Source organism: Melospiza melodia, chromosome 6 (genome assembly GCF_035770615.1).
Source record: "Melospiza melodia melodia isolate bMelMel2 chromosome 6, bMelMel2.pri, whole genome shotgun sequence".
Classification (NCBI taxonomy): domain Eukaryota; kingdom Metazoa; phylum Chordata; class Aves; order Passeriformes; family Passerellidae; genus Melospiza; species Melospiza melodia.
This window is the reverse complement of record NC_086199.1, coordinates 24418045-24435957: the sequence shown is the minus strand read 5'-3', so window position 1 is coordinate 24435957 and position 17913 is coordinate 24418045. Positions and strand designations below refer to the sequence as shown.

Below are 17913 nucleotides of genomic sequence, written 5' to 3'. Positions count from 1 at the left end.
CTACATTTCAAACTTCAGAAGTAAAACATTTAATTCTTATATTTTAAATTTGGACTTATTCTTGTTAATTGTGTATTTCATGATGTGTCAATATTTTCTAATAACTACAATAGTAAGTTCTAATTTTACCTTTTAATTTTCAAAGTCATCAAGGCCAGCTGATACTTAAATGCATGTTGAAACGTTATCTCATTTTCTAGGTCAATGTGTCCCCTTTGTATTGTAATGAAACAATCTGACACTTCAGCAGGGTGATTAAAACAAAAAGGAGATTGCTTAGTGTGTTATTAGAGTGCTAGCCATTTTCAGTCCTCTCATTAGCTGGAGTCTTTTCCTTGACCCTGAAAACCTCTGATCCCCTAATTAATGAGACAATTGCTTGTATTCCTTTCTAGATCAAAGCATTACCTGCTAGTATTGTTGGTGAAACAGTTGGATGTGTTGACACTTTGATATAGAAAATAAGATGAGCTGTTGTAATCTGCACTAAGTAGCAGCTGCTAACGTAAAAATAACAGAACGGTTAGAAGTTGGATCTCATATGTGTCACAACATGACCTGCTCTATCAGGCAGTGTGTATCTCTCGTACTGACATGACGTGTCAAATGTAGAAGCATTAAAAATAGTGTAAGATTAAAATATTTCATCAGTTTAAGTTTTTTTACAGAGTTGAGGGGGTTTTTGTTCATTCTAATTCAGAATGAAAGAAATCTTTTTTGGCTTCCCAATCTCCTGTTGCCCTGAGAAGACACCTGAGCTCTTTCTGTCCAGCTAGCCTGCTAATATCACCAGAAACACAATTCTTCCTCACAAGAAGTGGGAGCAATTCTCTGTTGTCTGTTTGAGGCTCCATTCCATTTCAGACCCCAGATGATAACATAGGACCTAGAGTAGAAAGACTGACATTTTCCCCCTTTACTGCCATTTTTCCCCTTTTCCCCTTTGCAGCTCTACCGAACGTAGATGACTGAGAATATAAATTGTAGAAATTAACTTGGAGATCCTCAGATTTCTCACACAACCTTCTTCTAATCCATGGGAACATCCTGTATCAGTAGAAAGCAAAATGCTGGTAGTGACTATTACAGAGTGAAGGAATAGTGCATTAAACTCATGCATTGACACGTATCTCAGCCAAGCCAAGGGAAATTGTACTGGGTAGAAAGTGTGCCCATTCTAATTGAGTCAGTTCTAATTTCCATGCAAATAATGTACAAATAAGTTATCCACAAGAAGGGTACTTATTAAGCAAGGAAGTTATGTCTTAGAAAACAGGAGATATAGAGACAAATGAAAATTGCCTGAGGTTAAGCTAAATTTGCCCTTGGAAAGGAAATTGAAACAAACAATAGTGTAACAACTGAAATGAGAACAAGGAAAGAGGAAATATGCCACTGGTCTGAGAATGGCACGGACATCAGGGGTAATTCTGGATTAGGTCTAAAAGCATGTGATTTTAATTTTTATTTCTCTCAGCATTGAGCAATGAAGATGCCAGCTGTGAGGACAAGGGTTAAGAAAAGTGAATGTATGCAAATGGAGTACATGGCAGCTGTTCAACAGATTATTGTGCTTGCATTGGGTTAATGCATGGTTTGCATCTCCAGTTCTGAAAGCACTGGTACCTGAAAGTCCAGGAATGATAGTAAAGTTCTTTAATAAATCTTATGAGGCCATGTGCAGTGTAATATGACAGAGAATTAGCAGAGAGAGCATCTATATTTAGAAGGGGAAAAATGTAATTTTGCCAACTGTAGACCTGTTAGTATTTATTGTCCAGTCTTCAGAGTAAGTTTGGAAGGAAAATATTTTTAAAGCTTGGATCCATCAAGAGTGAATTGCAGTACAGTTTTCACACAAGAATGATCATGCAAGAATTCTTTGATATGATAACTGATTATTTAGACAAGGAAACTTTTTTAATATAACCTGACACATAAGCTTATAGGTTGTGCCATATGGAAAATTATTAATTAGAGTAGGGAATGCATATATTGTTATTTTACATGCAGGCACAAGCTTAATGTGGGAAATGCTGCTTGCTGCTCACTGGGTTCACCCAGCGTCTCTTGTTTGGAAGAATGGGCATGTTTAGCTCATGTCTGTCTGCAAAATGTCATGTACCCATGAAGGAGATGAGGGATTAGTCAAAGGCAATAAGGAACTAGCTAGCAGGAAGGCAGCAGCAAACAGATTTGAAGGAAGAAATGTTAAGGTCCAAGGATTTCACTAGTGGAATTTCTCTCCAATTTCTTACCAGCTGGTGCTGAACCAGTTTTCTTTAATGCTGTCATTGAGAACCTTTGGCAGGAAGAGCAGCAATGTGCCAACAAAATTGCTTGATGATACAGAGCTGGGAATTGTTTTTAATAAGGCATGGAGATATTATTACTACAAAGTACGTTCAAGCTGTCTTGCAGAAAGATTGGGATGGCCTCAAGTACTGGAAAAACAAAAGCAGTGGGGTGGAATTTCGGTGCCAAGTGTAAGGTATTATCTTTTCAGGATGAATAAGAGTTTCCACTGTCAACTGGGTAATACCAGTGTGCAGAACAGGCTGGAGGGTGACTGGGAACAAAAAGAGTACAAGAATGTGTCAGGTGAGAGGTTTCTACTGGCATGAGTACAGAGTACTGAGGAGACATGCATTTAAATTGATCAGGGTAATGAAGAGCCTGCTTAGTGAGAGGTAACAGAAAGGGTTGTTTGTTTATCCTATCTCAGAAAGGAAAAGTAAATGCTTTATATATATATATATATATATATATGTTGTATATAAATGCATGAGAAAATAAATAAATTAAAATAAAGCTATTAAACTTTATTAGTGAAGTTAATTAGATTTTTTTCTTTTGTACTGGATATTGAAAAGTCTTACAAAAGCCGTCTCTCACACAAAGGTGAGGTTCCAGAGAGAACCTGACAGCATGGGAGGCTGTGTGTTCTTACCTCTTTCAATTTAGATTAGAGTTGAGGGTGCTCATGTTTGCCCTAGAGGAATTAGGAAAAGATAAATACTAGTTTTGTCCTCTGTTTTCCTTTGCTTATGTCTTGTATTTTTCCAGACCTTGTGGTAAGAAAACGCATGTGCATGACATTGTTCTTTTAAATGTTTTGAAGCAAAAGCAAAAGCAAAAAGATCAGTACCAAGATTTTCTTTAGCTGAGATCAGCTATTTTAAGTTTGATAGATAGCAATTAGATTTTATATTTACTTGGAAAATTTAAATTTTCACCAAAAACCTGCTAAAATTCGAAATGAGAAAATAAAGAAACAACAATTCTCATTTGCAGGAAGGTGGACAGAGAATGGGTAAGGATCTATCCATATTAAACCAAATATGGAAGTGTAGGAACTTCTGGACAAAACAAAATCTTCAGAAATATTTTTCACAGTATCCAAGTGATCAGAATACCCTTTCGGGGTTAAAAAGGAGCTTTGCTGAGAGTGATGCCAATACCAAAAAGTGATCAAGCTCACCTCTAAAGTGACCTTTTCATGGGAAACCACCACTAGAGGAACCTGTGTGTAATTCTTCTTCTTGCTTCTTCTTTACCCTACCTTCCAAAACAATTTAATCAAAACAAATAAATTTCTGTGAAAAGTTCTGATTTCCACAGCTTGACATTTTCCAGAAGAACAATATTTTGTTAAAAAGTTCTCAAGCAGCTATTATTATTACTAGAGGTGAGCTCATGCAGGATTTTTGCCATATGCAGTATGGATGGATTTCAATATACATTTAGGAGTCTTCCAAATTCTTTATTGTAGAGCAGATGCCATTATTTTAGTTAGCAATTTAACTTTATGATGAGCATTGTTTTGCTTTCCTTCTTCTAGTGAAGGAAGACATCTCTGCCTTGTGAGGATATTTGACTCTTTTATTTGTGTTTACCACCCTTCAGGGCTGTGAACAATGGGTCATTTTGTCACATGGCTGCATGCTGTGCACAGAGACTCTTGGGCTTGGAATTTTGTTGGTCTCATGAAACTCTCTAGTATCAACTCCACTGGAAGGTTACTGAGGAGGCTAACAAATGTCTGTTTTTCTTCCCTTCACTTTTTGTAGCTCTCGGGTTGGTTGATTTTTTTAAATCCAAATAACCTGATTTTGCTGATATTTTTATTGGTACAAACCCAGATGCAAACCCAGTCAAATCAGAGCAGTTTTTTCTGCTGAAAAACTGACATAAATAATAGTCTTAAGGCTCTAATGCCTCTGACTCTTGTCCTGAACAGCAAGTGGAACATGAGGTGTATTTTTTATGATAGTTCTCCAAAGAGACTAGCCGTTAATCTCTCTGAGTAGGTGTGTCAGCTGCAAACATTTCCTTCCAGTCTACCATTTCAATCACACTTCACAGTACACTGAAAATTGGCAAGGATGTTAATTACTGGCCTCTAGAACAAACCACCTACTTTGATTCAAGTGTGTTTTCCAATTTTTAAGAATGTTGTTTCACCTACAGAACAGTATAATTACAGAAAATAGCTTGGTTTGGCTAACATCTTGTGTTCTGTGAGTTCTGCTTGCAAGGCAGCAAGCTGCACCAGGCAAGAGGCTCACCTGCAGAGGATTTTAACCTCTTTCTGACAGAAGTTAGGGCTTGCCAGCATGCAGTACATTGTTTTCAGTATCAGAAGCTCAAAACCACTGTCACTCAGATGTTAAACATTAACGCTTTCTGCTTTTAAAGCTGAAGGAACGCCCCCATATAGTAAGAAAGTTTTTATTCACCAAGGAACTTCCTGTTAAAACTTTATGGATGTCTCTCACAGGAGCAATTACAGCAGTGGGTCCTGTGCCTGGGCAGTGCAAAACCCTGGGTGCAACATGACCCACCGAGCAGCACGGTTCAGAGACTACTTGTGTAGCTGCATTTGTGCAATGCAGTGTTCAATAAAATTTGTCAGGAATCAGCCAAGTATCCAGGACATGATTAATCAACCAGCAGAATGAATTGCCCATAGATGACTGGGAGTTGACAGTAAACAGTAAAACACCTGCCTTGAAGACTTACAGACAAACAGGAAACAGAAGCAAGCGGGAGCCCTGTTTTAGGAGAGAGATTTTGAGGCATACAGGCAGAGTTGTTCATGATTATACAGTGAGTTTGGCAGACTTAGAAGCTGAACTATGTGCATTCCCCTTCATGGGTTTGTAGCTCATATAACAGGTCTTTAATTTACCAAGAAATTTTTCCGCAACGCTGTCCTGAAGAGTTGGCAGAATCCACAGTTGGCATTTCTCACACATGTGCCTCTTGGTTAAGGGCTCCACAATTTGTACAATTAATAACTTACACCATGAATTAAAAACATTGGAAAACAGCCCAATGCTCAGGCTCATGTGTCAAGGAATTGCTGTGGAAGCCTGATCTTATTTGTTGTTACAATAATAAATCACCCACTGATTTATTTATATGGTACCTGGGCCCTCAAGGCAGCCCTGCAGTGCTATTGAAACTGGACTTTTAAAATTAATGGTGATTAAGCTATAGACCCATATTAAATCTGCATGAATACTTATTTCTCCCTGCCTCCTCTTTAACTGTAAGGCCTGTTGGGGCTGGGTACCTTCGTGAATTACAAGCCACATGCTGCAATTTCCATTATGGTCATGAGTCACTCTCCCTTCAGTGTGAATCAAGGATGGGAGGGGGAGTGTCCGGTGGGGCTCACAGATGGGAGATGAAGGTGATTGCTCAAGGATTCCCTCACCCCTCTATAAACCAGATCCTGGGTAAGAATGCACCCAGATCCCAGCATGTACTGTCGGTGCCAGTCTCTGCAGTCCCTGCTGCCTGCCACAGCTCAAGGTCCTGCCTATCCAGCAGCTCTTTTGCTGCTAACATCAGCCAGGGGCTGCTACCATGGGAGCTGCCCTTAAGAGCCAGGGAGCCATGTGCAGACCAGAATCCTGTGTCAGTAGTTCATGGCCAAGGGCCTTGCTTCACTTTCTACATGTTGGTCAACAGTTTTGCAGTATAGCAACACATACGTGTCATATGAAATGTGTTTGCTGATAACCACTTGGCTGAACTGAAGAGTTCTAACCTTAGGTATTCAAAAAACTTACATGGGAGAAGCCATTCAAAACATCATCCTGCTAGTGCAGAAATCATGAAAAAAATATAGAGAAATTTCCGTGCAAGAAAAAGAAAGAATATTTCATAAGAATTAAATAGGCTGGGGTAGTGCTCATTTGCTTCCTGGTAGCTGGTACAGTGGTGTGTTTTAGATTCAGTATGCAAATAATGTTGATGACTGATGTTTTAGATGTCACTAAGTGGTGCTTGCCCCAAGTCAAGGACTTTCAGTGTGTCCTGCACTGCCAGTGAGGAGGTACACAAAAAGCTGGGAGGGAGCATGGTCAGGAAAACTGACCAAAGTGGCCAAAGGGACATTCTGTGTGATAAAACATCACACCCAGGATATAAAATGGGGGGCGTTACCAGGAAAGGGTGTGATCACAGCTCAGGGACAGGCTTGGCATTAGTCAGCAGGTGGTGAACAGTTGTATCGTGCATCACTTGCCTGTCTTGGGATTTATCTCCCTCTGTTGCTCTCCTTTTTATTACAATTACTCATATAAATAATATTATTGTTGTTATTGTTATTATTGTTGTTGTTGTTGTTGCTATTACTATTATTACTATTATTATTATTATATTTTACTTTGTTTCAATTATTTAACTGTTCTTATCTCAATCAACAAGTTTGATTTTCTTTTCTTTCTTTTTCTGAATCTCCTTACCATGCCATCAGTGGGAGGAAGGAGAAGTGACCAAGCAGCTGCATGGTACTTAGTTCCTGGCTGGGGTTAAACCACAACACTATGTTACATACAGCCGTATAACTCTATGTGTGCAGTTATAATGGTTGAAATTATTGCAGAGAGATTGATGTGTTTTCAAAAAAGTATGGATGTTCTGAATAAATTGGTTATCGATTGTTTATCATTTCACAGGCAGAATTGATAGCTTTGCAACAAGAAAAGGAAGCTGCTCTTCAACAGTGCAAAAAACTAGAAGAGGAAATCCAAACATTGCGTGTTTATTACAGGTAAAATGATTGATTCTAATATGAATGAGTGACTCATAGGGGAAATTTTCTGTACAATGTCTGAGTGAGGAAATGGCCTTATCAAATAGGTATTTGTTGGAAAAATGTGAATACATCAATGAATCAAAGCCTGCATTTCTGCTTTACTGCTCACCAACCACCTCTTTGAAATAGGAATCCCTTTCTTATAGCCTGAATTTTGTATTAGTTTCTTCTAAGGGAAGTGAAAAGTTGTTGGTTGATTTTTGCACTAAAAAGCTGTGCTATGGCAATGTGATCACTTAAAAATGCATGGACAAAAGAACCAGGTTACATAAATGCTTGTTTCTTCCCTGATTGTTTGCACATACCTAACCTAGTCAATATAGATTTTGAAATAATAAATCTGTAATTCTAAAATACTGGTTTCTTCTTCAACCCCAATATATGTGCCTTTTAATTCCTCATGTTCTGTAGCAGTATGGAGAATGAGAGAAATACCCATTCTCATTAATTTAGGTGGGCTGCCCTGAACATTTGCATGGATCAGTGGGTTTTAGTCCCTAAGGAAAAGCTCTGTGTGGTCTAGTGAAGGAGTTAGGTTGTTTTATGGAGTGATGTTGGGTTACAGCTCTCATTTCATCCTGACCTCCTGTGTGAGAGGGGATACAGAGCTGCCACCAGGTTAAAGGCAGGAGAATTGGCATCAACACAGCTGAAAATTGTGAATCTGAAGGCTGAATGTCTGTGATGAGGGATGTGGGCTACAGAGGTAAATAATAAATATAGTGTGAATACTATACTCATTGGAAATAAAGAGGACTAGTTATTTATGTCTAAAAAGCATTTGAAATAGCAGAACTGTGTATGTTTTCAGTGTTTCAGTGTTCAAAAGTGAAAAATACTCAGGTTTCTAGAGGTTTTTCAAGTTTCCCCTTCTCATTAAGTTTATTAAAACCTTGGAGGGAAGTTTCAAAAACAACTTTTGTTCCTAAATCTCATAGGCATTTATTTAAAGCCTGTTAATAGTGAATAGAAACCCCAAGCAATTTGTGATTATTGCATTTAATGAATTTGGTCAGCATTTAGTGTGTGCACAAATTATGGTATGATTTACCAAGCTGGAAAGAATTTATTATGGTGCCCTTATTACTCATTTAAATGGGATGGTTTTTTGATTAATTTAAAAACTGAAATGCAATTTTTTAACTTGATATTTTAGAAATTAAGAATTTGTTTGTGTTGGTCTATACACATTGTAGGAGACTTTCCACTGATTTTTGCGTTCCATTTTTGGCCTAGCCTATCAAGTTTGCACTAACATTTGATGTTTAACAAGTACAATAGGCAGCAACAGCCATTTACTAGTTGAAATGCTTTAAATCCCAGAAATTCAACAATCATGCCTTGCAGGAATCAGCATTAGAATGTATCATGTTATTAACTTATAGCTCTTAATTTGATCAGTCAAACTGTAAGTTGGCTGACAGCATTTGCAAAATCTATCCAGAAGGTGTGGAAATGCTCCCCTGATTATCCCCTGGAGCAAGAACTATTGTAGCACTACTGATTTTTACAAGTTACAACATCTAAAGTAGAAGATTTTATCTCCTACCTACCTCACTGTTCTAGAGGCTAATGTGTCCCAGAGTGGACCCACAGGGTGGCTGATTGAGGTTGGCAGGGACCTCTGGAGGTCAGATTGTCCAGCCCTGCTCAGGCAGGGCCACTGAGACCTGGTTGCTCAGGTCCACATCCTTTAAATCTCTTTAAGTACGGAGATTCCACAACCTCTCTGTATGGAAACACTGTCTTAAGCATACAAAGACATGACTTGAAAAGCCAGAGGCCACCTGGAGCTGAACTTGCAAGGGTTGTAAAAGGCAACAAGGATTCCTATAAGTGCATAAGCAGCAACATTTAATTTCTCAGGCCTGTCTTTTGATTTGGTTAGAAATTAATTGCACCATTGTGAGATTCTTAAGAACTTGACATTTTGGTTACAGTTTCCTTTAAGTTACATGAACATCTGCAGCCCTTGTAATCCAATAGTGTGACAGTACTTTAATCACATGCCAAATGAAACCGAAAAGAATATATCTCACACGTGCATAAAGCCTTGGGAACTGTACCAGGCCAAGGCTGGGATGGCCACAGTAAGTATGAATGGCAAGGTAGACAGTGCATTTCCCAAGCCATCCCAAATGAATGAAAATTTGCACTCTGGTTTGTATGTGGAAGGGATGCGTGTATAGATGTCTGCTGGGTCTTTTTATTTCCTCATAGTGCTTGCCATGCTATGGTAGTCTAGAACAAGCACTGGGAGTGTTTTTAGACAGTCTGTTTTGAACTGGGGTGGAAGTTTGCTGCTTTGATCCAAGTGGGTTAGCTGTATGATTTGCTGTTCAAGACTGTATTCCCTGGAGTTGCTTCTCTTTTGGATTTCATAATTCCCCAGTGAGCAAAATATATGCTTACACACATGCTCCAATCTTCATGAGAACTGCAAAGCTGCAATCTGACAATGCTGGGTGCACATTCCCTTCACTACTGTTCTCTCATGTCTTCACCAGATGCTTACACTTTCTGCCTTAAGCCCCAGCATGACAGGGGCTTAACAATTTTGGCTTGTTAGGTGACTTCTCCTTTTGCTATTAGGTCTTCCCTGGCCTTACAAAAATTATTTATCCTACTTTATTCTTTTTTTAACCGAGATTTCTATGAGTCATGGTTTAGGAATGGTAACCCCAGTTTAGTGATCTTGCTGAGACTCTCCAAAACACATGCCACTCACTCATTCCCCCTTCTCCCTCCCACTTCTTCCCCTGCAACAGGATGGAAAAGAGAATTGGAGGCAGAGAAGGTGAAAATCAGGAGTTGAGATAAGAATAATTTACTGCAAACAGCAATGAGACAAGAAAATTAACAGTAACAGCTTCAATATTAATTTTAAAAGCATACAAAAGAGAGAGAGTGATTCACATGCACAATTCTAACCCCAACCCAACCACAGCCACACTGTCCCAATGGGAAGGAACCCCTTCTCCCCAGAAAAGACTCCCTTCTCCCCCAACTGGAAAATGTCATGAGGTGGTATAGAATATCCTCTGGGTCATAGCCATGCTCCCTCCTGGCTACTGCAGAAACTTACCCTGTGCTGGCCAGAACCAGGACACTACATCAGCCTTTAACTTAGAAGAAACAAATTTAAGAAAACAAAAACAAACAAACAAACAAAACAGAACAAAACAACCCAAAAAAAAAAAAAAAAAAAAAAAAAACAACTAGAGGCTTCCATTAAAGCATAGAAGTAACACCTACATCACTTGTACTTGTGCTTTAACACACAATAACATTTCAAGGATTTGGTCACAAAAGTAATGACTGTGTGTATATTAACTATTTTGTATGCATACATGTGTAAAAAATGACATTAAAATGTGCATTTTCATACCAACCTGACTTTCACTAACATTGGCATAATCCAGGAAAAGCAAAATATCATTTGATCATACAAAATCAGGGGAGAGATACTTAGGTCCAGACTATCTGTATGTGTGAGTACACACAGACATGCCTAAAGGAGGGAAACAAGTGGAGACCTTCAGGGGAAAAATATAAAATCCCCTTCTATTTTCTGCAGAGGGAAGATTCTTGGTATCTAGAATACACTATTCAGATTTGGGTCCCCAGTAAAAGTAAGACATCTATAAATTGGAAAAACTTTGACAGAGGGCAACTGGTACAGTCAGGAAACCCTAGCATTTGCAATGTAAAGAGAGACCAAGGGTAGTGCTCTTGTACAGCCTGGGAAAGAAAAAATATTCCTTTCTTTGTTGGCTCCAGGGAGACCTAATGGCAGCCTAACAGAGTCTGTGCAGAGGTTGTCAAGAAAGGCGACCTCTTCACAGTGCTCCATGACAACAGGGAGAGAAACAACTGACTTGAATTGAAACAAGAGCATTTCAGACAGGTTACAAGGGAAAACTTGTTCCATGGGGGCTGTCCGTCGTTGGAACAAGTTGCCAGAGAGGTTTTACCCTCTCCATCCTTGGAGATTTCCAGTGTCTACCGTGATAAAGTCATGAGCAACATGGTGTGATCTCATATTGATATCACTTTGAGAAGAAGTTAGGTTCTGCTGGAGACTGCCAGTGGTCACTTCCAACCTCATTGTTCTAGAATTCTCTGATCTGGTAGCTTCCTGTGTTTGAAGACATTCATTTTTTTTCCTCCAGTTGTGAAAGAAGTAAACCACACTTCTTTTCAGGTGAAATGAAAAGCAAATCCTAACTGAAACTGGAGCTCCATGGAAATCCATAATGGCCTAACCCAAAATTTAAATTAGCTTTTGCAGATATGAGGAAACATTTCTTTCCCTCTGACTTTTGACTTTTTGAAAAGAAAGTATATCCCAGAACAATTTCAGTCTTCTTTAGAAGGGACAGAGAAGTGAAATGGAATTAAAAAGGAGGAAGAAGCTAATTCAGATACATAAGGGACAAGAAGCTGGCTACAAATAAAGTTTGGCAAGTTCTGTGCTTCTGTTTGTTCTTCTTGTGTTGCCTCTGTGTCAAGTTTCAAAAAGAAAATAGCGTTTTCTGCATGCTAACTCAAAAATACATACCAGAAATTATAATTTGCATAAGAGTTAGGAATAGCATAGAATTTCTCTCTTACTAATAGAATTGTTTCCACACAGTGCTCTTTAAGCTAGAGATTAATGCAAATCATAAGATCCTCTGTGGCCAAAGAAGGCTATATCCAAATAACCAGTTTTGAAGTACATGGGAGTGTTAATCCCACTACCTCTTTCTCATATACCTCTGTTGTTTGAACATCGTCACAAGTTTTTTATTTGCATATTTTCAGTTATGTGATCTGGAAATTTTATAATCAGGTTCCTTCTTCCCTTAGATTTATATGCTCAGTGTGACACCATATTGGTGTGGGGTATGCCTTTGGTCAGTTGGAGTCAGCTACTATGAAGAGAATTAACTCTATCCCAGTCAAAAGCAATATAATGTTGCAAAGTAATTGGAATATGTAAGTTATGGTGAGCATGGGAGCAAAAGATGCTTTATTTTACAGTTATGTGATGGTTCTCAGCAATGAAATGAAAGATTAACTTCAGTAAGGCTCTTTGTACTAAAAAGTATAATTACCTGAAATAAGTATTTTTAGATTCAAACTTTCAGTTAATAGGGGTAGTTTCTCTGCATGTAATGTCAGCAGTTTTCTTGCTCCCTTACCAGTTGTAGCACTTTATAAGTTAAAAATTATTGAAGAGATCTAACAGAATTTAAATCTACAAGTTTCAATGCTTACAATACTTCAATTGGAATACTTGGAACTCATGTTTAAGTGGCACAAGCAAATGGTCTAAATAGCAGTTGGTTTTATGGAGGTCCATATATTTTTCCCATGAAGTCTCTTGTAAAATGATATGGAAGTTCATTTTTTTTAAAGACTGAGATTGATAAATGTGAAACTAGGAAATCAAGAAGGTTTTTTATTATTTCCCCAAATAAAGAACTTATAGGCTCAGGAGCAAACTCAATTTTCATCTTAATTACAGAACTGAATCACCCTGTAACAGGCAAAATAGATGAAGAAAGATATTTTGTAAGCCATTATTTCTAGTCCTGAATAAAAAGACTTTTCTATTCAAGCTTTGGATACAGTTGTGTGTGTTTAATTTACTTCCATTCTATAGTTTCATGACTGATGTTATGGAATATACTACTCAGATGGTGCCATTTCAACCATGCTCCATGGACTCTGTGTATGGATATAGAATGGTTTAATTCTTGCTGTTAGAATGTTGCTTTCATTCCAGTTTTAAGGGCTATTAAAAACTATAAATTATTTCTGCCTAAAAAGTCAATATTCATCGTCACAGCCACTGTAGTAGCAAGTCAGAATACAATAAATAGCCTAAATAGTCAGATTCCTGTACTCTGACTGACCCCTGCTCAAACATTTCAGCCTGTTTGTTCTGCCATCTCTCAGTCTTCTTCAGAGTTCTCTCAGTCTAGATTTTCCTCAGGGGAACACAATGTGTAGCAGAAGATTGGGCTGCTCTAACATCCAGTTTCCCAGCCCAAATGAACTGGAACCCATTTACAGTGGGATTAGTGAAGCTGCAACCACTAATGCAGAGTGGTGATCTCAGTCCTTCCTCTGAAGCAATAGCAGGCTGCCTTGAGCACCTGTCCCAGCAGCTTACCTCAGAGAACTGGTCTTTTCATACCTGTTTTTTTTTATCTCACCTTTTCAGTTATGGCCGTTGACTCATTTTCCTGCTCTTTTCATCCTGTCTGCTTGCCTCTGTTCTGGCAGTTGCTGTCATTGTGTCAGTACTAGTTGCTTTAGACATGACATGGTGTAATTACAGTCATTAAGAAGAATGACCAAGTAGTGGTATCACTGTAAGCCACACAGTTCTTTTTGAAGAGCAGTTTTGGATCATGGAGAGGACATCAGTTGTGTTTTAAGTATTCTCTGTTCTTGCAGCAGGGACTTCTATTTTATTGAAGAGTTTCAGACACCTGACATTAAACATAAACCTTCAGCTAATTAAATTTCCCACTTGCAAGCACAGAATAGGTTCTTTTTATATACCAAAGAGATGAGGGGCTTGGATATGCAGTGGGAGACCATGTAATACATGTTTTGGTGGAACCTAACCTGCTCCAGTTTGATCCAGCCAAGCATATAGAAAGCAATGAATCTGTAAGGGAGCACTAAGGTTTTTATTTGTCTTCTGTTATAACAAAAGAAAAGCAGAGACTGTCTCTCTGTTTGTTTATTGAACTGAGTCTTAAAATTAGTAGAAAATTGGGGTGGAGAAATACTGCTATCTTTAATACAGATTGGTTAAAGCCACATTTTCTCTCAGCAATCATGGGAGGTTTCTGTGCATTTTTAGTCAAATTGTGAGGTCGAGGGGAGCCAACACCCTGATTATTTGGAATCTATGTGTTCAGTCTTCTCCTCTGTTTTGTGCCACTTTGCAGTGAGGTGCTGCAGCCCCAAAAGGATTGGGATTTTAGGTGAGTCAGTCTCACAAGCATTTTCCCACTAGTAAGCCCCTATGTCCCCTGTGACTTCTTTCCTTTGTCACTTTATTGCTTGTGCAATCACAGCTCTTGCTGGTGTCACAGGAGATAAAAGTCCAAGGTTTGGGGGCTGTTTCATGAACTGGATCAGACAGCCCAAGGGGGGAAGAGATCAGTGAGCTGCTCTCCCTGGAAAGCAGCTGCATGAGGTTTTGCTGGTGCTGCTGAGATGGCTGTATTTCTCAGTGGCTTGGTGCAGGTGAGCAGTAAAGGCAGAGCCCTCCCTTGCTATCCTTGTGTATTTCACACTTTATTGAATTTATTATCCTCCTGTCCCTGCCCCATTCCCAGACTTCTTGTTCTCCAGCTTGGAATTGATTATGGTCTCACTTGGTGCATTTGTTCAAATTTCTAACAGTAATATAGTCAGAGACACTGACTTTAGAAATGAATCTGTGGATAGAAAAATTTATTGGGAGCATGGCAGACCAGACTCACATCCATTCTCCAGTTAGTATTTGGCCATTTGCAAAGAAAAAGGATGGTGGAGAGAAACTCCAGTGTGTACCATAGGCTTGGTGCTTACAGTGGCAGTCTGGCAAGCAATGAAAAGGTGAAGCAGTATCTGAACCTGCTGGAGGTTCGTGGGTACCTATTTTTTTTGCCCTCCAATGAAATATTTTAGCCATCAGCATGTCTTTAAGCTTTCTGTGTCCCTCATTCATTTAGAAACACACCAAAAAAAATTTTAATGTTTTGCTTCTTGCCCTGACATGACTTTGAAAGTTTTCATATCTCACTGGGAAAAAAAAAAATTTAGCACAGAGAAACACTTTCTAACTCAGCTTTAGTGATTTATGAAAACTTTGAGAGAGAGGAAGCACTGAACTGTCAAAAATCCAAGGCACCTGATGGAATAACAAACCACCTCACGCCATCCCTGCAACCAGAATGCAATACACTCAAATTGCCTTGTGCTGCTGTTGGATTGGTCTGACTGATACTTTACGAAATCCTTGTGCCTCATGTTTCCAGGGGCTGGCTCTTGGCCCTCAGAGGTGCCTTGCCAATAGAAACACTAAGCAGCAGGACTGAGGAAGCAGCATGAATATGGACTGGAGTGCCTAACAAGCTCTGTGATGCAGCTTTAATTTGCACCCTGTGCTATGCTAAATCCACTACTGCTCCTGCTACTGGCTGTTATAGTGGCAAAGTTTCTTACATTTTTCCAATTAGTTGGGGAGCAACAGCTTTTTGTGCCAAGTACTTTAAGGCTAGAAGTGCTGCACAGGTCCTTACACTGTATTGCACAGGACTTGAGCTGACTTCTCTACCTATTTGCTGTCGTGGGGTAATGTGAACTAAAACAACATTTACTTTGTCGTTTTTGCTGGGATGGGCCTTTTCACATGAGTTCTGTTCTTCTCTAAGAGCAACGATTTGCTTGACAGAAAGGAATTCCTGGCCATTGGATGCTGATATGGTCTCACGACTCTGTATGCAGGGCCCTGCTGGCATTATGTTCACAGCTGTCCTTTGCCTGACTGATTCCCTCACCTTCTTTTTTACCTCTGCTCTATGAGGTTTTCTGTTATGACTTCCTTGGTTTCTCAGTGAGCTGAAAAGTCTGGGAGAGATGTAACTTTGTTCCATGCTTTTGAAATAAGCACATAGTTAGGGATATCTAGGAACCATTTTTTAAAGTCAATTAAAGCGTAATAAAATTGAGTTCTTGGAAGGTTTAAAGTCTCTGGAAGAACTACCTGCAATCAACCCACTGACTGCTAGTGGTAGTTTGGAGTAGATAGCAATACAAAGTATGAAACTCCTATAGAAATACTTGTAAAAATTAGGATGAGGAGATCACTAAAGTTGATATCTATTCTATACAATGTAAGAATGCACAAAATCAAAATTGAAGAATCTATGCAGAGTATATGCAGGATTATGAAATCTATATCTGTAGAAAGGGTGTGTGGACAAAGGCTACATATTCTAGTTCTACCATTGAAATGTTGAAATGATGGATGAATATAGATTAATCACATCACTAAATTCTGCTTCAGCTGCTTTATTTGTATAAACTGAATAAGAAGTTTTACCCTTTTGCATAACACCTTTAGAGACTATGAAAATGCAGGTACTCTTGCTTTAAAATGAGAGAAGGAAAACAGATACAGAATAAGAAGCAGCCCTCTCTAGAGCAAGTAAAAGAAACACAGGAAAACCGTGTGTGTAATAAGAGCTATTTGGAAGACAGATTTTCCCATGAGAAGTTAGGAAGAAAATCTAAAAGTGAAAAAAAAAATTGTCTTGCCCTATAAATATTGTATGAAAGGGAATTCTTTTGTTATTAATATGATATTTAGAAATATAGTAATAACATTGTCAGGAGGACTTAAAATGCCATTTCATTTTCTGTTGGTTTTTCCCAGGACATGTTTTTATGTTAAAATGTCAATTCAATTATTTTGAAAAATCATGACTTTGATGTGTTTAAGTTCAATTCTCTTCAGCTGAAGAGCTGAAATCAAATGGCATTACAGTTTGAAATACTGTAAGGTGAAAGAAAACTTTTCTCTTAAAAATGTGCCACAGGAGAACAGCATATTTTTTTTTGTGTTGGAATTTATATTTCCCAATTAAAAAAAAATCTTTGGTGAGAAGACCTTCTACATGAGCAATTTTCAGTCAGTGCTAAACATAACATTACTTTTCTTACTCTGCTTTTAACACTGCTCACAGTGGAAAAATGTTAGGGAGTATCTAAGAATGCAGGTGGCAGAAGAAATCCTCTGCCTGTCACAGAGCACAGAACAGAAGGCTCCTCACCTGTTTTGTTTACAAAGAGAGAACTCCGAGAGTAAGGTATTTTCTTTATTCAATTTCCATCTAAACTTAGAGCTTTTGTTAAAGTGATAAATGCACGCCATGCCTTTTACTGGAAAAATTTCCATTTTAGCTTCCCACTCACTAGCTGCTTTTCTAACTAATGTGATAGAGGCCTTGTGTTTTGGAAGGTTTTTAACCTGTGTCCAGCATTCCATAGTGATGTGTTACTCATCTGGTATGGGTAGTTCTTCCGGCATAGGTGTGAAAACTGTCATTTTCAGGAGAATAGAGACAAACTTGGAAGCTTCAGCCACAGTTTTCCAGTGAATAAGTGGGCCTGCTGGGATTTGCTCAGTTCTGAGTTTCTCAGATGTTTGAGTGAAGTGTAACATACTAGTAATAGTTTGCTCTTACAAGCAGCCATTTACACGGTCATGGCAGGAAGGAGAACTAGCACAGAGCCACTTGTCTTTTTTCCTGATGCCTCAAGACGGGCATGTAACCAGTGGTATGGGGTTGCTGTCTCATTAGCAGAGGAGCTTTTACGGCTCTGAGTTTGGGAAGGAAAAGCCACAGAAGGAGAGGGAGGGAGTTACGCTGAGTGAATCATCAGTGCTGTATTTTGCTTGATAGCAAAGAGTTTAGAGAAGCTCTTCCACTACCTGAGCCTTTCATGGTATGGTTTCATCTTTTTTTCCTCTTAATCTGTACTGTATCAGCATTACAGAATGGACACCCGAAAATGTTTCTTATTTATTTATTTATTTATTTATTTCACACTGCTGGCGAGTCACACTTGGTATGACAGTTAGTGAATTGAAAAGTACAGTATTATACTGTGCAACACTAAAAGTTTCTCCTGGTTACTGGTGGCTAATGTCCTGAGGAAGAGAGCCGAGAACGAGATCTCAGAATGAAAAGAAGCCTACAAGCACTGTAATCTCAGAGTTGAACTCGCTGAGGTTGCTGACATTT

At 38.8% G+C, this 17913-nt stretch overlaps 1 protein-coding gene across 2 annotated transcripts in view; it reads left to right on the top strand.

The window, feature by feature from the left end:
- The window catches only part of MIPOL1 (mirror-image polydactyly 1), a 185144-nt gene that overhangs the window by 127022 nt on the left and 40209 nt on the right, over positions 1 to 17913 (top strand). For both annotated transcript variants that reach the window (XM_063160344.1, XM_063160345.1), the window contains exon 12: positions 6972 to 7066. In XM_063160344.1, the coding sequence (XP_063016414.1) occupies positions 6972 to 7066 (95 nt within the window). The remainder of the gene's footprint in view (positions 1 to 6971; positions 7067 to 17913) is intronic.